This window comes from Triturus cristatus, chromosome 4_1 (genome assembly GCF_964204655.1).
Source record: "Triturus cristatus chromosome 4_1, aTriCri1.1, whole genome shotgun sequence".
Lineage (NCBI taxonomy): Eukaryota > Metazoa > Chordata > Amphibia > Caudata > Salamandridae > Triturus > Triturus cristatus.
The window spans coordinates 491503015-491528491 of record NC_140585.1 but is presented as its reverse complement, the minus strand read 5'-3'; the positions used below and the strand labels follow the sequence as shown (position 1 = coordinate 491528491).

The window sequence follows — 25477 nt, the reverse complement described above, 5'->3', positions numbered from 1 at the left end:
AGAGGTGATCAGGTGGATGGCTCAATCCAACTACCATGTGGACGGCCACAGTCCATAAATGTAATACCTGCCCCAAATGAAGTGAGCCAAAACAACCAGAAAGAGACAAGATCTAAAGAGGGTGCAATCCCGAAAAAGAAGAAGGCTGGCACCTCATCTCAGGGTAGAAAACCTAAACAGTCTAAATCCAATAACAATTTGGTACCCCCAATTACGGATCAATCGGAGTCCTGCCCCTCTGTGACTTTCATAGACAGTCCTGCTAAGACTGGTAGAGAACCCGCAACCATATGTTCCCTCGACTTAGATCTATTGGTGGGGAAACTGAGTCTGGTCTTATCTTCCTTTATTCAGCCTGTGGAGCAAAAATTGAAACATTTAGACGATAGATTGGGAAAAATGGAGGCACTGCATGGGACTTAGAAACGACTTTCTTGCTATTCAAACCCAAGTTAAAGCTTTAGCTACACCAGTGAATGTTCCACAGCCACAACACAAGCTAACACATATTACTGCAAATGATCAACCCACATTATCTACTATACAGGGGCCGACCCTGGGCTCTAGTACAACTGGCCCAAAAAATAACCCAACATTTGTGAAAAAGGCGCAACCCTTGCAATCGGTAAATTCTGTAAATACCGCAACTCTAGGTAAGGAGCTTTCAAATCACCTCGGGGAAAAAGTCGCCTCTCGAGACTTACCATGTATTAATCTACCCCCGGACTGTGCCCCATATGTGGTTATTCTAACGGAGGTCCCTGAGTTGATGAGTACTAAACAGGAATCATACGAGGAACTTAAAAACAAGACAATGCATTGGTTGAACACTCATAGAGCCTTGCCTAGATCCATCCAAAGCAAAATTTTGTTTGTTAGAAGGGTAGGGTGGGTGGGTTGCAAACCAAAAAATGTGGGTGGGGATTGTGTAATTATCAATTTTGAGGATTACAGGGCAGTTGACCATGTATGCAGCAGTCAACAGATAAGTCCCAATGCAATGATTAAATCCCTGAGGTTAGACTATTTTTATCCAACAGATCATCTTTATTACCTTCCTGACCACGGGAGGTATGATTTGTGGCCTCAGCAAGAGGACTCCTGGCATTATGTACATAGAAGTAGGGGTGGACAATTTAGGGGTGAAGCGATAGGAGTTCCAATAAGTAATAGATACAGCTTGCTTGATCAAGTGTATTGACTCCCTGTACCCCCGAGCCCCTTTTTGGTCCATCAAATAGACGTCATTAAAAGGGAAGGAGACTTGAAGATTATTAGGAGGGATCACATGGGGTTGGTAAAAGCTGTAATTAACCCCTTGCCCCCTACAGAAGTTACAATGATGTCTAAGGAAAAACCCTATGTAATCATAGGGGAGTCAGGGGATGATCTATCCCCCCCCATGATTGATAAATGTATCCTGGAGCCACAATCCCAGACTGCTTACGTACATATAGATCACCATTCAGTCGGTCCTGGGACGCATGGCTGTGTAGGGTCTTGCCACGAGGGAAGCCTGGGAAATAAGCAGGCATTGTCAAAAGGGACCTTAAAAATGTTATCTTGGAATATAGCGGGCCTCACATCTAATTTAGATATCCCGGATTGGTGCACATTTGTGGATTCCCATGGGATCTGTTTATTTCAGGAAACGTGGGCGGTAGGTTCCACCCATAGAGTGGGATATGTAACTTTTGCGGAAGCTGCAGTAAAAGGTTCAAGAGGCAGACCGTCAGGGGGGTTGTGTATTTGGGTGGGTATTCATCTTGGATTCACGTTGAAAAGGCTACAGACAAATAGTCCTGATCTTACGTGCATCCTGATGTCCCATAAAAAACACCAAAACTGGCTTTGATCAACATCTATTCACGGCCAGTACAATCGGGCGGTACATCCACAACCTTGGATATGCTAACCACCCTACTGCATTCGCATGGGGGTGATGTTGCCTTGTTGATTGGAGGCGACTTCAACTGCCATTTCGAACCATTACAAGGGGTTCTTCCAATCACAATGGATGAAGATTAAACTTGGTCAGTTTTGCCCTCCAATGCTTATCCTGTAAAAAATTGGACAGCTTTAGTCCTACAGTTGACTTCCCTCACCTATACGTTTTCTGTTAGAGCCTGTAACGGTCGATTTAAGAGCGACACCCCAGCCCAGTACACTTATAATGGTATGGGGCATCTGAGGTTCTGTAGCGATCCGAACCCGTGAATTCGGTATCGTAGTACTGACACGATTTTGGTACCAATGAACCGCAAATGATCCATTATATACATGACAGTGTTTTCGCTGCGCAACTAGCATGAATTCACTGGAAAATAGGGCATTCTGTCACTAAAGTCATGGCATCCATTTTAGTTACGGCATCCATTTTGTTTCTTGCCCTCACATAGTCAATGAACGGACGATGACCTCGGCAGAGTCACCTTGTTAAGGACACGTAAGCTTGAGCCCAGAGAAAGGTTGACGCTGCATGACTAGGCAGAATCAAGCTGCCTCCCTTGCCTAAGGCCAGTCCTGCTATACTGGTTCTCGTGTCCGTTGTCCTGACTGAAAGGCCGAAGACGGTAGCCATGCCCGTTTATGATCCATAAACACCTCTTATCCTACATTCCAATCCTTTGCACCTGACTCTGCTCCTTACCTTCTGGGCTTTTACAATGGGGAGGTTACGATTTTTATGATGGGGAGGATCGGGCAAAGAATGGAAAACTGTCGAGAGGGCCTCATCGAATACCGAAAACCAACGACTAATTATTGTTTGATGTCAAATTTACTGTTTGTTTGGGATACCGGGTTAGGCATGAGAAATATTCGTGTAATGTAGCCCAAAGACATTTTGCATGTATTTAAAGAGTAACCCACTTAATACAATTTGAACAGTCTCGTAGATTCTGCCTCTGTGTGGTTCCTATGATTTCTGTGTCCCTGCAGTAAATAAACCTTGGTCTTTGACGCCGCCATCGAGAAGCCCGTGTCTCTGTTTATTTGTGCACCGGGACAGGAGGAACTCAGGGGTCTTTGGGTGTTGTTTCCCTGACACCTCTGGACTCTTAAAAGTCCAGAACCTCAAATTGGCGCCCAACGTGGGGCGACGTCATCCGGTACCGGTCCAAAGCCTGAAAAAAGTTCGAGAAGTTTCGTGTGAAGATTCCGGAGGGAGGTACCCCGCTTCATCGATCCCTGCATGTCGTAAAAGTGGCCCGACGATCTCTTCCACGAGGGTTCCCGTTCCCAGACGGCTACAGAGGACCGCTGCCTTGACTGTCGCCCTGTCTTGGACGGACCCGAGGTGCAGACCTTAGTACGGCGAGACGTAGACGGGTTCTCCTTGGTGACGTCTTCCACATTTCAGTTAAGTATTAAGTGGGCTACGCTCAGTTAGGTTGTTCCTTGTTGCTTTGGTTTAATTTGTAGATTATCATTGGTTGCTCTTGTTTAGATAATCTTTGTTTTGGTATTGGTTCATTTTGGTAGGCCTAAGTTCTCTGCGCATTTTGGTTGGAATTTGTCTTTGTTGTCATGACTACCGGTAGTAACTGTTTTTTGTCCTGGTTACGTTGCAACGGGGATTCCCGGTTGGAGGATTCGTGTTTGGTTCCTCCGATTGGAACTCCTACATATGAGCTCTATTGTAAACATGGTGTTGGTCCTATTACGTATAATGAAGTATGGGTCCGTTATACCAAAAAAGATGGTGTCCTTAGTTGGCCACCGCATGGTAGTTTCGAAACGGAAATACTAGACAATCTAGAAATGAAGTTGTTCAAGAAAAAAGCCCGGCCGGCAATGTTTGATTCCTTTCGCGTATGGCGCAAAGAAGCCAAACAGAGAGAAATTAGGAAAACGAAGAAAGAACAGAAAGAGAAAGGGTTGACTTTAATGGAGTCTGCTAGGCAGCTGCATGTCGACGAGACTGAGAAAGCAATGGAGATGGAGAATAGAAAATATAATTTGGCAATTGATAAATGTTACCCTGTATTGCCATCTTGTCCTGCCAAGCCGATAGAGGATCATGAAAAGGATCCTCTGTTGTCTTACCTGTTGAATTCACCCCCACCGTATGCACAGGGTATTACAGTACCACAGTTACCACCTGTTGTACAGCCAGCTGCTGGTCAGCCTGGAATAGTTGCTCCACTGCCTTTGATTCCAGCTCCTATCCTTCCCGTGGTTAATGTTCCTTCGGCACCCCCTCTTCCTGGGGCGCCCGTTCCGCCTTTGCCTGTCGTTTCGCAAACTGCTTTACCTGCTACTCCTACCCTTACTATTTCATCTGCTTCAGCTGTTCTGTCCCCGAACCCTGTGAACATTCTGACTCCGCTTTCCGTTCGTCGGAAAATAACCAACTCTGTAACTAATATCTTAACTCCTCTCTACAGGTCTTTAATTGGGACCCCCGTTTCTGACTCTATACAGAGACGTAGCCAGTTTCCTGGTCCCCAGGAACGAGACACGTTAGATTCGACAGCTCTTAGGTGGATGTCGAAAACTGCGAAGTATGATGCACGAAGAGTGTTAGATACCTTTATGCAATGGAATGAACCAACCCAACATTATGTTTTTGACGTGATGTGTTCTCTTGTACGTGAAGAATGGGAAGATGATGATTTAGACTCCGTCCCCTCTGACCTGATAAATATTCAACAGAAATTTGCCGCAGGAATGGTGATAGGTCCAGAAGTAAGGGGAGCGATAGAACTGATTTTAGCTTATAGGGATGAGTCCCCTCTTCGAGCGACAAGAGACCCTAATGGTTCACCGATTACTACTAGGAAAAAACGAGGTCAATATCCGATGAGGGAAGTTCCACCGATATGGCGTGATGCAGTTGCAGCTGATGGGAACTTGGGTATTGCAGCTGCTCCGGCACATTTCCAGAGAGTGTGGATACACATCCCTTGGAAACGGGCCGAAGTATTAGCCGTAAAACAAGCATTACCAGACCCACGTAAAAATCCTGCTGGTTATTACAAAGAGTTAACGCAAACAGTTCAAGCGTGTGTCATGAATTTAGCAGACATTGAAATGCTATTTGGTAATGTGGTGCCACAGCCTATATGGGCCAAAATTCGGCAAGAGAACCACCCAGTCGCCTTAGGAGGTGATTGGGCAGCTATTATAGCGGCAGATGCGCAACAAATTGGCGGTGCTAACCCTGAACCTCTGATTGCTGCTTTACCTGGCAGAATAATTACTCTAATGAAAACGCTGATGCCAGCGTTACGAGTCAATTGGGATAAATTATCGGGATGCAAGCAAAAGAAGGACGAAAGCGTCTCTGACTTCTTTACTAGATTTGAAGAGACTTTCGTAGACCACAGTGGGCAAGATATGAGTACTGAGGGAGGCCAGAGATTGTTTGTCGACAAGTTCGTATTTAATTTACTACCTGAGCTTAGTAACAAGTTAAAGGATTCTGAAAGTGCATGGGCAGTGTCGACAACAGCACAGATACTTGCAACTGCTCAGTATTACGAGAACAGAGAGAAGGAAGAGAAGGAAAAGTCAGAAAAGAAAACAAAAGATTTAAAGACTAAAGTTCTTCTGCAACAGGCGTATCCGCCTCGTTCGAATCAGTCAGATTTACGGCAGCGACCCCAGTTTCAGCCACAACCACAATTCCAGCAAGGGACGGCCCAAGGATTTAATTATAGTTTTCCACGACAACAGTTAGCATGGAATCAGTGTGCTTATTGTAAAAAGGAGGGTCATTATAAGAATGAGTGTCCAGTACTGCACCCACAAACTAGTGGTATCCCAGCCCAGAGAGGCAATGTAGGGTTTATGCAAGCTCCTAGAGGTAGAGGACGTGGGACGATGACACCACAGGCCGATCGCCAATCGAATTATTTCGATCAGCGAGATGCACAATCTGCGCAAACAGGTAGATCTCCACAGTACCACGTTGAAGATTACTATGACCATAATGAGGAAATTCAAAGAAGCGAGCACTAGGACAGCCGCAGGCAAAGAGAGGGATTAGTATCAGTTCCAGTTGATCAGAGTGGACCTTATGTCGCAGTAGTTACCTCAGGCGTGGTCGAACCGTTTCTGTTGGATACTGGTGCGGCAAAAAGTTCAATTATGCATGCGAAACTCCCTGCCGCACCTTTGTCTGGCTTAACGAACACTTCAGTAGGTTTCTCAGGCGCCCCTGTTTACAATCCTGTTTCTAGTCATTTGTCAATATCTGTTGGGCCATGCGAACTAGAAGCACCCCTTATCTTAACAACCGGTTGTAATGAGAATCTGCTTGGTTTAGATCTGTTGAAACGCCTGCACGCGACACTGTACTGTTCCCCTTCAGGAGTACAGCTCACATTAGGCAAAAGAGTCATCTCTCCAATGTATATGTCGATGGATAAGCTCCCACCGGAGCTGCGTTCTCTCCCTGATACTCTTTGGGCGACTGGTCCTAACGATGTAGGCCTCTTGGAAATTCCCCCTTATGTGGTAAGTCTGAAAGCTAATGTTAAATTCCCACGAATCCCACAGTATCGGATTTCGAATGAAGGGGAACGAGCACTCTTATTGATTGTGAAAGACCTAATACAGAAAGATGTGATTGAGGAAACTAGAGGGAACGTCTGCAATAGTCCTGTTCTGCCGATTTTGAAACGTACTGACCCTTCCAAACCTCCAATTTACAGATTTGTGATTGACCTCAGAGAAGTTAACAAAATAGTGATTCCACAGTTTCCTGTAGTCCCAGATATCACTGCATTACTGATGTTGATTCCTGCCTCAGCTTCATGGTTTACAGTGATCGACTTGAAAAATGCCTTTTTCAGCATTCCCATAGCCGAGGAAAGTAGAGACATTTTTGGTTTCTCCTTAGGAGGTCGCAGCTTCAGGTTCAAACGCGCTCCACAAGGTTATTGTGAGAGCCCTTCAATTTACAGCCAAGCATTAAAGAGTCAATTAGATGCCCTTGTACTTCCTCCTGGTGTTGCTCTGATCCAATACGTAGACGATCTTTTACTGGCTGCTGATGATAAGGAAACTTGCAAAGCAGCTACAATTTCTTTATTACGTCATTTGTCAGACTTACATCACAAGGTGTCACCTTCTAAACTGCAATATTGTTGCCAAGAAGTGACCTACTTAGGTCATCTTTTGTCAAAGGAGGGAAGAAGGTTGACCCCAGAGAGAATCAAAGCAATTTCACAGATGACTGTACCAAGCACACAAAGAGAAGTGCGTGCGTTTTTGGGTATTACGTCATACTGTAGGCAATGGATCCCAAATTTTTCTCTCATGGCGAAACCATTGGTAGCCCTGACTGGAAAAGGTGTTCCGAGCCCTTTGCCATGGTCTGATGAATGTCAGCAGAGCTTCTCTGACTTACGTGATGCGCTGTGTTCAGCTCCTGTGTTGGGTACTCCTGACTACAGTAAGCCGTTTACTCTATATGTCCATGAAAGAGAAGGTTGTGCTTTGAGTGTATTAACGCAACAATTTGGTGACAAACAGCGGCCTTGTGCATATTTCTCATCCACATTAGATCCGGTAGCCAGAGCATTGCCAAGTTGTTTGAGAGCTACAGCAGCAGCTGCAGTGTCTATTCGACAGGAACGAAAACTCAGCACCTCACCAGTGCTAGACTATCAGGCTATGAGCTGACGCTTTTGGCAAGTCATATCCAGATCAAGCGATGCAACATATTGAATCCAGCAACATTGTTGCCGATTACTCAAGAGTCGAGTGATTCAGAGCCCCATGATTGTTGTTTCAGAACTGAGGAAGAAACAAAAGGTAGGATTGATTTAAAAGACACTCCATTACTAGATCCAGATGGCACTTTATATGTCGATGGTTCTTGTTTCAAATTACAGAATGGTGATGTGACGGCCGCGTATGCAGTTACGACCTTGAGTACGATTGTTGAGACTGCAAGAGTAAGTCAGAATTCTGCCCAGGCTGCAGAATTAATTGCATTAACAAGAGCGTGTGTTTTAGCTGAGGGAAAGAGAGTGAATGTGTTTACTGATAGCCAGTACGCCTTCGGCGTCGCACACAATTTTGGGCGTCTCTGGAGAGAAAGAGGTTTTCTCACGTCCCATGGGACTAAGATCCAACATGGACAGCTAGTCAGCGATCTATTGGAATCCCTGACTCTACCGAATGAAGTTGCGATTGTGAAGTGCAGTGCACATCGGAGGATTACGGATGATGTTGGCCGTGGAAATGCGTTTGCTGATGAGGTCGCCAAAGAGACGGCCAAGAACATGACGAGCCGAATGTATGTTGCAACGTCTGCAAGATGGATTGCTGAATCAGGAATGTGTGAGAATACGATTGAAAGTGTGAAAACAATCCAGAATGAAGCAACTGAAAATGAGAAGAATGAATGGAAGGAGAAAACGGGTAAAATGGATGCAAGTGGATGTTGGGTCGATTTGTCTGAGCAGCAGCGTTGGATGTTACCCGATGCGTATGTACTTGCAGTAGTCACGATGGCGCATGGACCGGCGCACATCAGCTCGAAAGGGATCTGTAAAATGTTAGCTCCAGTATGGAAGAACGATGGAATTACTAAGTGTGCAGAAAGAGTGGTGAAAAATTGTATGGTATGCCTGATGCATAATCCTGGCAAGGGAACCCCAACCCCAACTGGCCATTTTGCTCCCCCTTCTTGCCCCTTTGAAGTGATTCAGTTGGATTATATCCACATGGATAGATGTAACAATCTCAAATACGTCCTAGTGGTAGTCTGTGCCTTCTCGAGATGGATTGAGGCATATCCGTTAAAGGACAACACTGCTATGTCCACTGCCAAAATCCTCCTCAAAGAGTACTTCCCCAGGTATGGTATGCCACGGATTGTTTGGTCGGACAATGGAAGTGAGTTCGTAGGGAAAGTTATGAAGAGTGTGTGTGCGGGTCTGGGTATTTCCCAAAAATACCATAGTGCGAATCACCCACAATCAGCGGGTTTGGTTGAAGGGTACAATGGCACCCTGAAGCTGAAACTTGCGAAAATTCAAGCTTCCACTGGTCTCTCTTGGCCAGACGCACTGCCTTTAGCTTTACTGTCCACCAGAGCAACTGTACACTCTCGAGTGGGGCTTAGTCCATATGAGATTGTGTTCGGCCGCCCTGCTAATGTTTGGGGAGTCCCTAGGCCAAAGGAATTCAAACAGATTGAACACCCAATGTTGATTGATTACCTTCATGATCTGACTGCTAAATTGAGCCTTATTCATCAACAGGTATTCGAATCCTTGCCTAAACTGCCGGAGAGTCCAGGCCACACGTTGAAACCAGGCGACCAAGTGGTGGTTCAGAACTTTGAACGTACCCCAAACCTCCAGCCAAGATTCGTTGGTCCGTTCCAGGTCCTCCTCACAACAAGAACTGCAGTACGCCTAGCTGGAAGGAAAAACTGGGTGCACGCCAGCCATACGAAGCGTGTCCCTCTTCCACTCCCCTATGATAACTGGGTTAGACAGGGAATTGGTATATCTGAGACAGAACCTGTTCCTAGGCACATCCCTTTCAGTGATGCAGAGTACATAACGGACCACCCACGAACGGAAACACAGAACTTTGACACCCCAGCAGCAACTACTCCTTTGAATCCCGAACCAAGTACTGTACAAAGTGGACATTTGTCGCCTGTGGAGTCGAACATTTCCGCACCTGTAGACCAGCTATTTCAAGACCAGACAAGACCCGGAAAGTACAGATATAATCTACGTTCTCATGTTATGAACTAATGACATTGCATAATTACCATTCTGTTTGAAAACTGTTTTGATCTTACTGCATTCCATTCAGTCAGGAAGTTTGCTCAAAATTTTTATCTTTTTTATTATTTCTCTCACCTTGCCATCTGGGTTACCGTAGGGTCGTAACGTGTGCCTTGTTTTAATTTGCAGGGAATCAGACACTAGGTCGGTTTTTTCTGTTTGTCTTGGGAACTCCCAGGATAAACAGAGGCAAGTTTTTAACAGGTACAAACCATCCGTTGCGAACGGTTGTAGAAGATGGAGCTTCCTGAATTACGAAGGGTTAATGTCATAAATGTGCACAAGACAAAGCTATATGACATATTGGATAGCAAATGTTTTCTAATGCAATGTACTCTGACACTTCTAATTGTTTTAATAACTTTGGCAGGCGGAATTATTTTTGGTATTCAGTTGATCTTTACACCTGTTGCATCTACAGTATCTCCCCATGCTCCTGTTTCTCCGACTGTTGTTTCTCTTCATTCTTTCCATCCTTTTCCTGCCCACGAACAAGCCCGACGTTCTGAGTTTATAAATAACACTTTCATTCAACTCTTGCACCAACATCAACTAGTGGTTAATACAACAAACTGCTGGGTGTGTGGTTTGATACCACATACCATGGACAAGGGCATCCCCTATTTGGTTCTGCCTTTTAGTTATAATGGATCATTCTGGGCATTTCAGACCATGTTCGCTTATGCCCTAGAGACCTATCCTCCACGACCTCCGCGTTCCACTCGGTATAACTCTGCTAATAGAGCCTTGGTAAAAGGAATCACTGACATGGTGAGAGATGTCAATAATACTCCGTTCATTCCCAAGGATGAATTGCGAGTTTACATGGGTTGGAATGTTACGGAATATGGCATTACTCTGGGTGAGAACAAACGTAAGAGCTCAACTCCGATCTGCGTCGTACCCCACCAAGGTCAAGTCTGTTTGCAAGGAAATGGGAGGAATCCGAAAGCTCGACTAGGGAAGAGTGACTGTATCGAAACATATGTTTTTCCGGCACAGTCTTCCCCGGCATTCTTAGCTGCTAAGGGTACCTATTTTGTTTGTCAAGACAGAGCATACACATGGCTGCCTGCTGACTTCTCAGGCTCATGTTACATCGCTCAACTGTTACCTCCGACATATACTGCTGCACCGGACTATCACAAAACTAGAGTTGTGAGAGGTATTATCAGTAAAGAAGATACTGCTGGCCAAGAAGCAGGAGACTTTTTCAAGGGTTTCCTCCCATTCTGGGGGCCTATGGCCAACAGTAGAAACTTACGTCAACTAACACGGGTGGTTGAATCCACTATCACTGAAACGGCGGGTGCTCTTAGTAACCTAACAGCAGAGCTTCAAGCGGATCGCCTCATGACATTACAGAACCGTATGGTCCTTGACGTGTTACTTGCAGATCGAGGTGGAGTATGTAAGATGATCCAATCAAGTTGCTGCGTTTTTATTCCAGATAATGCGCCAACGGTGTACAAGGCCATCTCTAAGTTACATAAGATTTCTTACTCTATTCATGTAGAGGAAGGTGACTGGTCATTAATGGGATGGTTCTGGAGCCTGCTGTCTGCGTGGGGATGGAAGGTTCTGATAGTCACTGGTGTTGCGTTAGTATTTTTATTTTCGTGCTGTCTCATTGTTCAGTGTGGTACTGCCTCATGTAATCTCTGCATTTCTACATGCGTAAGAAGACCACCTGTTTTTAGAGATACGCCACGGGATAGAGTAATGCTCCAACAACATATCAGTGACCTGATGAAAATAGAGATGGACTCTGACATAGAGTGAGTTATTGCCTATGTAAGGGTAAAAGGACGGTCTGAGGTTCTGTAGCGATCCGAACCCATGAATTCGGTATCGTAGTACTGACACGATTTTGGTACCAATGAACCGCAAATGATCCATTATATACATGACAGTGTTTTCGCTGCGCAACTAGCATGAATTCACTGGAAAATAGGGCATTCTGTCACTAAAGTCATGGCATCCATTTTAGTTACGGCATCCTCACATAGTCAATGAACGGACGATGACCTCGGCAGAGTCACCTTGTTAAGGACACGTAAGCTTGAGCCCCGAGAAAGGTTGACGCTGCATGACTAGGCAGAATCAAGCTGCCTCCCTTGCCTACGGCCAGTCCTGCTATACTGGTTCTCGTGTCCGTTGTCCTGACTGAAAGGCCGAAGACGGTAGCCATGCCCGTTTATGATCCATAAACACCTCTTATCCTACATTCCAATCCTTTGCACCTGACTCTGCTCCTTACCTTCTGGGCTTTTACAATGGGGAGGTTACGATTTTTATGATGGGGAGGATCGGGCAAAGAATGGAAAACTGTCGAGAGGGCCTGATCGAATACCGAAAACCAACGACTAATTATTGTTTGATGTCAAATTTACTGTTTGTTTGGGATACCGGGTTAGGCATGAGAAATATTCGTGTAATGTAGCCCAAAGACATTTTGCATGTATTTAAAGAGTAACCCACTTAATACAATTTGAACAGTCTCGTAGATTCTGCCTCTGTGTGGTTCCTATGATTTCTGTGTCCCTGCAGTAAATAAACTTTGGTCTTTGACGCCGCCATCGAGAAGCCCGTGTCTCTGTTTATTTGTGCACCGGGACAGGAGGAACTCAGGGGTCTTCGGGTGTTGTTTCCCTGACACCTCTGGACTCTTAAAAGTCCAGAACCTCACATACATCCGTGATAGATTATTTTTTGGTGAGTTTGTCTTCCTGGACAAAAATTTTAGATTTTAGCGTTCCTCCTCGCATAGAAAGCGACCATAATCCCCTGATAATTTAGATGGATTTTCAACTAATCAGTGGGGATAGTGCCATAGTTAGCACTCCAAGCAGTGATTTAAGAATGGAGCAAGGTGGGAGAAGAATTTGATGGGCGGCCGCGAAATCATCTATTGAATGTATGGCAAAATTATATCGAGACGTAACCCCCTTGCTCGAAAGGGCAAATTCTACCCTCATCAATCCCTTAATCATTGATATGGGTAAAATTGCCGATATCCATAGTCAAATGGTCACAATACTAAAGGATACCTTCTATAAGAAAGGTTCTGTTAAACCTAAACCATGTAATGATGACAACCTATGGTTTAACAGATGTTGTAGGGACGCGAAAGCTGCGCTATTGGTGGCTTTAAGCCAAGGCAATAGACTTTGCGTTATAAAAGCCAGACAAGCATATAAGAAAATGCTAAAAAACGCAAAATTAGAATGGGAGGCAGACCGTTGGGCTGCTATTACATCTGCACTTGTGGCAAAGGACCCAAGGACCTTTTGGAACCTTGTTCACACTGGGAAATCAGAAGGCAGGTCCGCAATTGTTCCAAACATATCTGAAGAAGCTTGGTCTATCTATTTTAAAGATCTTTACTCTCTTTCTCCATTATGTACAAGTGAAGCTCCTTTGAGCTTATCGGCTCCGAACCCTATGTGGCCAGCGCAACCATTTACATTGGCGGAAGTAAAGTTGGCCATTTCAAGTATCCAGCCTAATAAAGCGCCGGGACTCGATAGGATCCCAGGTGATTTATACAGAGAAGAACTAGTAGTTTTGGGCCCATACCTTTGGGTGTTATTTAATGCGATACTGCAGGGCCTACCATTGCCAAGTACCTGGCTGGGGGCGGAGATAATTCCAATATACAAGAAGGGCTCTCCGCTCCAACCTTGTAATTATAGGCCGATTAGCCTTATTGATGTTACACAAAATATTTACGCCAGGCTATTGTTACAACGTTTACAGATTTGGTCTAGTGACAATAACATTCTGACGCCACTTCAGGCGGGATTCAGGGCTAAAACGTCAACAATTAACCAACTATTCCGGTTGCAAGTGCTTTACTGGAAGCATGTGGTCTTGGAAGGGGGTAGCCTCTATCTTACATTTGTCGACCTAAAGTCCGCATTTGACATGGTGGATCGGAATCAGCTATGGACCATTTTACTAACAATGGGGGTTCCGCCATACTTATGCTACCAGCTTAAGATCTTACATGAAGGTACTTTTGCGAGAGTACGCTTTGGTAGACAAGGGCAGTTAACTGGACCTTTCCCGATTGAGAAAGGCGTTAGGCAGGGCTGTGTTCTTGCACCGACCCTGTTTTCTCTTTTTCTCAACGGGCTTATCGAAGATCTCTTAGCCAAAAACGACATCGACTCCCCCAAATTGGGTGCCCGAAGATTTCCCGCCTTAATGTTTGCGGATGACACGCTCCTGCTTTCAAAATCCCCTATGGGGATGCAGCGCGTGTTAAATCAATTTTCCAATTTCTGCACTAAAAGTAATCTGGTGGTTAATATAAATAAGACTAAGTATATGGTTTTTAATGCCAATACTGTTAACTGCCCCCACCCAATGATGGAAGGCAGACACCTCGAAAGGGTCCCAACCTTTCAATATTTGGGTTTGACTCTGAACGATAAAATGGGATGGGGTCCACAAGTGGCCAAGGCCAACCTAAGATTAACCCAAGCAGCCGGGGGAATTCTAAAAGTACAGAAGAATTGTACTTACAAAATAATAAGTTCCCCCCTTGAAATCTTTAAAGTTCAAGCTAGGGCATCATCCCTTTATGGGGCGGAACTTTGGGGACACATACCAGTAAGTAACCTATCAATAACTGAAAATAATTTTATAAGACAACTATTGGATTTGCCAAAAAGCACTCCCTTGGTCCCGCTCAGATTAGATTTAAATATCTGCTCAATTGCAGATGTTATTGCTGTCCGGCCCTTACTTTATTGGAAGCGCCTGTGGAGCACTCCTGAGCTGGTGAATTATAAGGAGGAGCTCAAAGTTGTCCTGGCTTCACTAGGATCTGGTAGGATCCCTTGGTTAACATTTCTAAAACAGTCACTTATATCGACTGAGCTTGAGGAACTTTGGTTAAATCCTGAGGTTTCCTGCCCAGCTATTCCCAAGAAAACTATCACAAGTGTTGTAAAAGAATTTAACTTAAGGAATCTCTTTCGCTCAGTAAAAACTTCAAGCCTAACTGATATTTTTTTGGACGTTAAGTCCTTTTATAGCTTTGAGCCTGAGATTGATACAATACAACCTACCTTAGCAAAGAAGCTTTATTTGCAATTCAGATATGGTACTTTGCCCTTTTTTCATAATATTGATAGGTGGAAAGGGGGACCGGCACGTCCTTGCCCAGGTTGTCGAACTGAGGAAGAAACTCCTGTACATGTTATCCTCTTCTGTCCAGCATATGCTTACATTAGGAAGAAATGGATAATTCAGTTGTGCAAAAACCTGGGTATAACGCAATATTTGGCCTTTTTTAGGATATTAAAAACAGATACCGATGCTGTGACTGTTTTTGCAGTAGCCAAATATTTGCATTCAATGTGGATAATTCGAAGGAACCTGATAAACAATGCTGCTGTACACTAGTATTAAGTTTATGGATATCGAGAGAACAGATAACATTTTATCTTTTATAATGATCATTGTTTTAACAATTTTAGAATTTTGGATAATATTTAAATTTTTAAAAAAATGTCTAACAATCATCCAATGATTTGAGATTATATGCATGAAATGGATTGCCCGATTTGTTGTATTGTTGTTCATTTTTATGTGCTTTTATGGTAAATTCAACCGCAATAAAGCTTGATTGACTTGACTTGGCAAAGTTTCTGTAAATTAATTTGCACTCAAATGCAGTTAATTTATACCACAAACAAGATATATTTAAAAAGTGAATGGGAGATGTATACTAGATGGCACAGTGCACCTATAATCCCTAATCCCTATAATACTATGCAGGGACTAAATCAAAGTTTCAGTATACGCTAGGAATTCCCCTTTCCAAATTGAATATAATCAAGAGTACCTCACTGGTCGCTCATTTGCTGAACTTTGTATTACCTTGCTATCTGCCATTCCATCATTTCCCTAATTTTAATTATTGTAGTTATTCAATAACCTTATTTTAATCCTCTTTAGAGATTTGATTTTATCTTAAAATTTCTACTGAGTATATTGCTGCTGATTAATTTAACCTATGTTTACACTTTTGTTGCACTGTCACTTTAATTGGGGGGCTAATATCTTTTGAATTGTCATCACTTCAATTAGCCTGGTTCTCCAGTCTGTCACGGCTTGTGCCAATTGTGCAGGGAGAATCAATTATTTTTAAGGAAACTTAGACCTTGATCACCGGCACCTGCCATTTTCGGACAGTTGAAGGTTTAGTTGTCAGCAGTCTCCCTTGCCTGTTTGGCAGATTATAGGCTATTTAGGAAGCGTCCAAGCATGGACGCCACCAGCATCCAGGGATCCTGTATCTCTGACACAAACAGTAGGATTATGGCTCATTATTTTTACACCAGTGCCAATCTCCAGAGTTTAGGGACTCTATCTTCAATCCTTTATATATGGGAGGAGTATCCCTAGAACAGTAGGGCCCCTGGTTTTGTCAGCACTACAACATTGTATATCTTCCCCTACCCCTCAGGCAAAATATCGCTCTATAAATAATAATGATGCTGGGGAAAGACCCCACACAAAAGACAGGAGAGTTCGGCCAGAAAAGGTCTAAGCCTCCTATCCTACAGTCCCATTGTCTTCACCTAAATGCTCACTCTTTCCCTAAACATGCTATGAAACATTCTAAGCTCAGAAAATATCTGTTTTATAACAGAAACATGGCTCTATGCGACAGCTCTGCCCTGCATCACTATAGCTTTTCCCCCAGAGTATAGTCTAATTTGACTTGATAGATAGTCTAAAACCGGAGAGGGGAAGTGAACGTTGCTTTTTGAAACACAATAAAAGTTACGCTCCTAGTGACATGTACCACTAATTGGGTTGAGATGGACATGTTTAAACCAGACTCATCAGCAAAATCAAATTGTAGGGGGGCACTTTTCTATCGACCGCCGGGTGTAAACAAATATTTTAGCACCAATTTTTTGCTAATTGTCGATTTCAATCACCATACAGAAAATGGCTCAGAAACATCATGCCTGCTGTGGATTTGGAGTCTGAAGGTCTCCACAAAAAGTAGTAGGACCTACACTCATAGCATGGCATATGTTCAACCTTACATTCACTAACATCTCCAACAAATTGGTTGATACCCCCTTTCCGAAGGTCTGGACAGACCACTCTTCCATTAACTTTAGTTTTAATATGTACAAATCTAGGGACTCTAATATGAGATTCCCTAGAATGACTACTCCTGGAGGAAGGTAATTCCCGCTGTGTTCCGTCCGGCTTTCACTTCTTCTTCCTTAAAAGACTACGGAGGTATCAATACAGCTTTGAAAGATATTGAGGGAGCACATTACTCAGACCTTAGATACTACTTCCCCCTTCAAACTCTGCAAAGCATTAACTCAGAACTTTAGCTCACCCTGGAACTCCAAGTCCTTAAAAAGGGACAAAGACTCTTTTAGAAATGTAAAACACAAGTGGAGGGCCTCCAAATCTCCTGAGAACCAGATCACTTACAAATGTGCTCTAAGGAAGTGCCAAAAAACATTAAAGTGGCAAGAAAGTACGTTATAGTGGAGAGGATTAACAAGGGCGGCAATTCCTTAAAAGAATTTTACTTTGGCACTAGCCCTTCTTGCGCTGATTCAGTATCTGTGTAATTTCTCCATGACCTTGGAATCGTAACTAGTAAAATGAAAAGCTGCCCATTTCAGGACGATTCTAAAACGAAATGAAGGCTGATCCCTGAGAGTTGGTCAACTAAAGGACGATTTCTTTGCTTCTGTTTCTTGGAAAGGTGATGCAAACATTAGTCAATCAACAGCTCATCTCTATATTTGAAACCCACTCCTTGCTGGATGCCTCTCAGTATGGTTCTTGTGCATCTCACAGCACTGAAACAGCACTTATAGAGGTCCTTGGCTCGGTCAGACTTGCTCTGGATCGGGTTGTTGGAATGGGTGAATGCGATGTCAATGAATACCATATATGTGCAGCCGACAATGGCAAAACCAATGAAGGCAAAATCAATGTATGCCATAACCTGTGCCCTCAGGACCATGCAAATACCCGCCAATGTAATATCAATGTATATCATAACCTGTACCTGTACAATGGCACCAACACTAGCAATGACAAGATGAATGTATGTCATAGTCCATGCACAAATGACGATACTGTTGCTAGTAAAAACAATGTTGATGTAGATTATGACTTATGTAACCTTCACTGTGTCACTACCAATAAGACTAATATCAATTCTATGAAAAGTGTATGCACAATGTTAAGGATGTCGATCAAAATTATACCAGTGACTGCCATATTCTTTTCAGGAGTTTCAATAAACTCATATCATTGCTGTCAGATTCACCCAAGGTGACCACCCCATCGACCCTGAGTCATAGATATGTGATTAGACAAGTCCTATTACCCACACCCATAGAAATTGAATATCATGTCACACGTGGGGTCTCTCTTAATCTAAAGACAAACACGTGCCCAGAGAAAACCATGATCGATCCCACAGATAGATAGTTGCACCACAAACAGTTCTGAGGAAATTGGCCAAGGGCTTGTGTTCCCCAAAATACCACAAAGTTAGATACCACATGTAGATATAAACACTCAAGTAATCAGGACACGACATGCACACCACAAGTAGTGACCACGTGCTCCTCATGCCGGACATCTAGACACATACAGACTTGCCCACGCTAGCTCTTCCCAAGCTCGAGAACCATCTTTGTCCTTATCAGATGTCTGCATATGTTGAAATAATGACTGAGATGTTGCTTCGTAATGTAGAAGTTTACTTTACTGTACCTCATGAACTGTATATAACAGTGGGCAAAACTTTTTCAAAGTAGAGACTTTGAGCAGATGCACTCTGTCGGGGCTCTGCCAGCCAAAGCGTTTAATTAAACCAACTTGTTCCTGTTTTGCCAAATGCCTCTTGTCTTTTAATTTACTTAAGTTAAGCTCATATCCGATCAACTTGGGGGATTCAGCCATGCCGGTCCTCCTTGATCAGTCCAAAGCATTCAACATCTCAAATTTTTTGACTATACGAAGGCGCTCAGCACAGTTGGACACTTTTAATTCTAGAATTATGACCTTGGAAAAGGGAGTGCCACAAGAATTATCTTTGAGTCCTACCCTTTTTAATATGTATGTGGCCCCCTACCCAAAATAATAAGATCCTGTTGCTTTGAGGTCATCTCATATGTAGATGACACCTAGTTAGTCATGACCATGGGATCCAACCCAGAATCTATGAAACACAAGTTCAGGGATTGTATGATTAGGATTGCCTCTTGGATGTCTGTCAATTTCCTTCAGCTGAACTCCAGTAAAATGGAGTTTCAGTCCAGTGACTGGGGACCCCTGGAATTGGGAATGACTCCCACTCCAAAAAGAGTAGTTACAAATCTTGGTTTCCTAATTGATGAAAACCTCTCCATGACAGAACATGTGAACCTCGATCTCAGGCACATCTTTTGGCCTGCTGAGAATGCTTAGAAAAGCTGTCCAATGACTACCTCTTCAGACTAGGAATTCACTCATCCAGGCACTTATCATTAGTCACCTGGACTACAAAAATGCTCTGATGGTTGCAATAAATGAAGGCCTTTTTGCCAAGCCCCAAGTTGCACAAAATATGACAGCCCATTTAATGTGTAGCCTTCCACCCCGCTCTCCTTCTGAATCCACACTCTGAGCCCTACACTGGCTTCCCATGTAGAAGTGTGCTCTCTTTAAGCTCCTATGCTTGGTCTAGAAATACTTATCTGGCAGTGGCCCAGGATACTTGCAAGTTAAGTTACTGCCATATATACCAAATGCCAACGTTAGATCCATGGAGCAACTCCTTCTATGTCCTAGCCGCATCCATTCGGCCAGACATGGAGGCTGCTCTTTCTCTTTTTTGTCTGCCAAATATTGGAATCAGCTATCTTTGCAGCTTCACTCTTGTCCAAATTTCATTTTATTTGAAAAATCTCATAAAACCTGGCTGTTTAACCTCTAACTTATTTTAATCTGAGTTGTGGAGGTGCTAGTGCGCCGTGAGACCCCTTGTGTGCTTAACAAATACAATTTCGTAACAAGCATCCATTATTTTGTGGTTGGTGAATATTAAGTACCGTTGGATTATTTAGTACTAATTTTTATTTATGCTGGTTTTAGTAAACATAGTTGCCACACAATCATGCACAAACAAATGCTCAAATCATGTAGTATGCAAACTTCAATTAAATCAGGAACGGAACAAAAAAAATCTCCTATTATTTTACCAACTGAAATTATGCAATATTGACATGTAACATTATGCACACTCGGAGTAATAAAATCCTAAAATGAAAAGGTCATTGATAGCTTTGCTACAATCGTTCAACATGTTATCTCATTTACTCCATTAACCTAAATGTTCTAATACTGGGAACATAACTTCCCCATAATCCACTTGTCTTACCTAGCGTTCTCATAATGAGTGTGTGGATGCCCACTGCAAGTGATTTAAGATCTGGATCAACACATCTACAACAAAGAAACACAGCAAATAAATCATCGCAAGAAAAAAATGTTTATAAAGATGGAAACATTTACTCAAATTAAGTATAACCTAACATATATTTATATAGGACCATAATGATAAGTAACAGAGTTCAACTCTAAGTCTTACTTGCAAATACTTTGTAAGTTGCTTCACTAGATTTATGACTTAAAACACAACGTTTTCAGTTTTAGCTTTCCCTAGGGTGAGAAAAACATAAAAATGTATGCTAGGAAGGGCTCTGTGACTTCTCTGTCTATTACTTTAAGGTACATGAACCCTTTGTAAGCCAATGTAATTATTATTCTACGATTTGCTTACGATAGCGTAGCCATAATGTTTTGTTGACCTCATAACGAAAGCTTTACAATTAGAAAAGACAACCACCATACATATTTTTCTAATTTTATATCATTACTGGTCATGAATTCATGTTAGATAGTCTGGTTGTATTTACTTCAAATGTGTACAGAATGCTATCATAATCCACCTGTTACCACTTTTAATTTACATGAAAAACCATATTTACCTTTTTTGATTTCACATGTGTTCAGTTCTCCAGCTCCTCAAACTACATCCTTTTCTGTCGAATGTACAGATTCTCCCAGGGTGAATAGCCATGCTTTATAAATGCTACTTAGTTGATTGATCGATTGATTTACTGTCACAGTGAGAAAGTACCTTTGTTTGTGTTGTCTCCACTATTTTCTGTGGACTGATTCTGCTCTGCATACTTGAGAACTGCTGCCTAGTCACTACTGCAGGTGCTCTGGCCCCTAAAATATTGTAAAACTGGCTAATCCCCAATTGGCAAATTAACGTTCCAGTGGGCCCACAGTATATGGTGTAAGAAAATACACCAACGGCATATAAAGTTAAATGTCACCTATGTACTGCAAATCCTGTGAACCATTCACTAGGCTGACAAGGAAAACATGGCTTCAGGCCTCCATACATAGACTGGCTCCTTCTGCTTTTAGACCTTCAGGCAGGCCTGCCATAATATACCTTTGAATGGAGGGATAGCCTGCTTTCAAATAAAAAGCAAGTCACTTGTTTGTCGGACTTGTGTCCCACAAGGTAGGGTGTCAGATATTTAAAAGTGGAACTTGTAAGAATGTAATGTTTGCTTGTTCCTACTATACAATAGTCCCTGAAAGCTATTTACACTGTGAGGGATGTAGCTGGTTCTATGAAGAAAAATCTAAAGTACAGTTAATATGTTAACCCTGCATAATGGGTTTGGAATAAGCTGCAGAGAAGGCACAACCACTATTTAAATATTTATTAAAATCCAATTCATGGCAAATTGGGAGTATTGAACAATGTACAGGAAAAAATCACTTTGAAAAATTCATAATTTATCACCCTGAAGCTAATGTGGGCTAATCGGCCTACCAGCAGCTTTCCCATCAGTGCTACTTCAATTAGGTGTGAAATACTTCTCTCAGAGTAGAGACATTGGCTTAGGCCTGGCAGGAGGGCTAAGAGGAGGAACGTGGCCCAGCTTCAACAAATCAGGGTGGTTTAAAAGTGTCCAGGAATTTCACTAACCTAAAAGGGACCAAGAGGATGCCTGAACTTTTGTAGTTTAGCGATCGGGGAAGCCTGGAAGAGAGAGTTCTTTTGATCCCAATACACACTTAAGCCTCCTCGTTTTAGTTTCAGAGAAGTAGGAAACTGGCTCTAGAATCAGCTTAAAGTGGTTGGGTTGAAGTTAAATGCTCATTACCTTTAATACACCGCTACCACAAACTCCCTCCAAGAGCACAAAGATGTTGCCATGATGCATTTTATTGAAAATGGTGCACTGTGGGACAGTTTGCAGTGAGGCAAACAGAATGTAATGCAAAATTAGAAGGTTTTGCACTTGGGAATTTTTTGTCCATTCATCAGGAAGTGTACAATAGTTAGCCCCACCCACTGGCTAGTAAATTGAACAAAAGTAGCACCTCACCCCCAGCTCCTCAGAATACTTTCTGGACCTCTGGCATAACAGAAGAGGCCTAAACAGGCTGTCTTAACCTGGGAGGAGACCTGAAAAGCTAGATGTGCTCCCACTTGTACCCAGAAGTAAGTAGTGGACTCCAATGGTCAGATGGCCGACCTCCTATGTAGATACAGGGACATGACAAGCTGCAGGAGGCCCTTTGACAAGGAGTGATCAGTGGACCCTTTTCCAACTAGACCTGGATGGACCTTGCTGTCCTCTGCAACAGTGTGTCCTGGCCAGTAAGTACTGTCCCTGAGGTCCTGGGATTAAGAGGAACTGCTCAAGAAAGTCTGAAAAGTTGAAATGTAGAATAATTTTGGACTTCCAGGAGTTCTAGAGCTTTAGTGGGCTCTCGCAGCATAGGTATCCAATTTTGATACAAATTAATTGGATAAAGCTTTAGGTTTGCCCCACTGGAGGATTTTGATCCCCATAAAATATATTTGAAACCTTAAATGGGCAAATGCACAAAAACTATTTGCCTGACATGAGGACTTGTTGCCCATGAAATTTAAATTTCTCTTGATCTGTGTTTTTCCAGCCAAATCCAGTGGCTTCTGTTGGAACTCATCCTATGGCTATCCGGCTTTGAGAGAAATGGCCCAGCTGCAGGATTTTAAATTTCACAAAAAAGACTAAGTTGAACTTTTTAGAGGCTAAAAAGATGAAGGTAAAGCTTTGATTGGGATGAACTGCTTGGTGTATCTAACCTGTACTCCATCGGGGTAGGCCTGAAATTGTTCCTGGGTGCCGGTCAATCGAGAACATACATTTTTTAGTTGGTACTTTACTTTTTCTTGGTGCTTTTTATCTCAAAAAGTTTTACATTTATATTTTCTGTACCCTTTATTGGATTTCTTTCTCATTTTGGTTACATGTTTCTTGTTAACTTATGTTTTTAATATCTAGAAATTGGTGGTGGGATTTTATTAAGTTGTGTTGTGACTGTTTTAGTGTTGCTAAATACTTTTCACATTTTCCTAAGTTAAGCCTGTCTGCTCTGTGCCATAGGAACAAAGATATAAACCTCGTTTTCAACAGTTGAAACTGTGTGTTTAACCCTAACAGGATTTTGGGACTTATTACTTTGGTAAGACTCACATCCTCCCCAACAAAGAATCCATTTTTCTTACTTTCACCACTTAACACCAATAATCTATTCTTTGGAAGCATATGTGTTTCCTTTACTTGACACTGACTGTCATATATCCTTCTACACTCACCTAATTGCCGTTTTCTCTCATGCTGGACCATTCTTTTTAGGTCTCGCTACAGACACCTTTAGTTTTTGTTGAATTAGAGACGGTTAGTAAGATGGATTTTCAGTCATGCCCATGGCATTTTGAAGATGTATATATTATGACGACAACTTTGCATTGGCTACAAGGAGAATCAAGTAGTTTGTTGCTTTGACTGCAGCTTTTACATCACTTGACCACTGGTATTGTTTTTTGCCGTGAACGTAGCTGCAGAGCACCTATGACTCCACCAGTCTGGTAGGGCTGCAGAGTCCTCTGTGCCTCCCTCTGCCTATAACAATCTAGAGCCAGCAACATTTGAGGAAGAACTACACAACCATCCCTATTCCCCTCTTAACCAAATCATCACACACCCTCAGGGTAGTTTAGTCAGAGTATGTCAAACAAGGCATTAGGTCCACCTCTACAAACTACGTGCACCCACACTGAGTCCATGCACCAGCTACTCTCAATGATTCATATGCTTCTAGCAGCCTGTTTCTCTCATGGTGCTAAAGCAAATCTTCTTCATTTAAAAATAAAAACACATTCAAAGACAAAGTGCAAAAGCTTTAGCAAAAAAAACGAATGTGTTTTAAATGCAAAACGTGTAGTGGGTAGTCACACTTAGTCATTGCAAGCATACACATCGAATAACATAATGTATTGATTGAAATTAGCCTGACACATGATGCCATATTAACATTGATTTATGCAATAGCATTGAAAGGCCTGTTTTCCACATTGAACTGTTGTTTTGCATGGTATGTTTTAATCTCTCACTGCAGATGCTGTAACTTTCCAGACCTTTTGTTGGCAAGTGAACAGAAATTTCTTATGTATTAGACAACTAATAGTGAGGTTCTCACAGGAAATATGACACTTGGGAAGAAATACCTGAACTGTAAGATGTGGATGAAGTACCTTTTCAAGTACTTGTTTCTGTGGTCTATTGTGAAGATGTGAGAAACTAGGACGTTTACCTGCTCGTTTACCAGCTACCACGTGTTATAACTCCCAAAGTACCTCAATAAAGATATAGGTAGCTGCACAACCTTTTACCTACATTCGTCCTACCTTGCTCTACATAACGGTTCTGGAACTGACCTTTTGCCTAGTTATGTGCTGAATAAATGTTGATCGGTTTTCTCCGAAACTATCCCCATTTATTCTGCATGAGGATTCCGAGTATCATATCTTAATCCCCTGCCCAGGATGTACAGAGGAGGATTACCATCTTCTGTATAATAACCCTGAACAAAATTCACCACTAATGTCATCCTTGGACGACAGGTCCACTATACATAATGGAAAGCCATTTCATATCTAGGCAGAGCCCCTGAGGGTAATTTGTGGGTATTAAAAAAACACATCTTCGCAGGGAAACAAGAGGAGAAGCTTTTATGCTGACACTAGACTCTGAGATTCCGGCCTGCAGAAGCTCCAGCATGCAGTAGTCTGACATTCCTTGCAGGGTGTTCAACTCAAGACCAAGACTGGGTCCTTCGTTCTCTCCCATCAGGAAATGGTGTTGGCCTTTTCCTAGGGGAATCTTGGCTTTACACCCATATACATGCTAGGTATTCTCAGGTACACTTCGTTAAGGAGTACGCTCGATTACTGCCATGTATCGAAATGCCTACATATATTTCATGTTTTAGCACCATGGTAGAATTCTACCTTTTATCTACTCTCTCGGTGCTTGTAATTTTATATATCTGTTTCTGTCTAATGATTGTTGCAGCAAACATGTTTTATACTAGAATGACGCTGGTTGAGTAAATGCTTATTGAAAACGTCCCCATCGTTTATTCTGTATATCTCTCTGAGACCAAGTAGGCACAATTAACTGAGCATAAAGTACTGCACTGTTTCCACGATCCCTGAAGGATTAAGGGTTGTCATGTTCGATAGTTGCCAGAAACTATTCGCTCCTTGGTAAGGTTAGGGGGCTTATGGTGGCACTGTGAGC

General features: G+C 42.7%; 1 protein-coding gene across 1 annotated transcript in view; it reads right to left on the bottom strand.

The window, feature by feature from the left end:
- Positions 1-25477, bottom strand: part of SLCO1C1 (solute carrier organic anion transporter family member 1C1) — a 536144-nt gene that overhangs the window by 54444 nt on the left and 456223 nt on the right. Inside the window, exon 13 of the mRNA XM_085652717.1 lies at positions 20194-20258. Coding sequence (XP_085508843.1) covers positions 20194-20258 — 65 coding nt within the window. The remainder of the gene's footprint in view (positions 1-20193; positions 20259-25477) is intronic.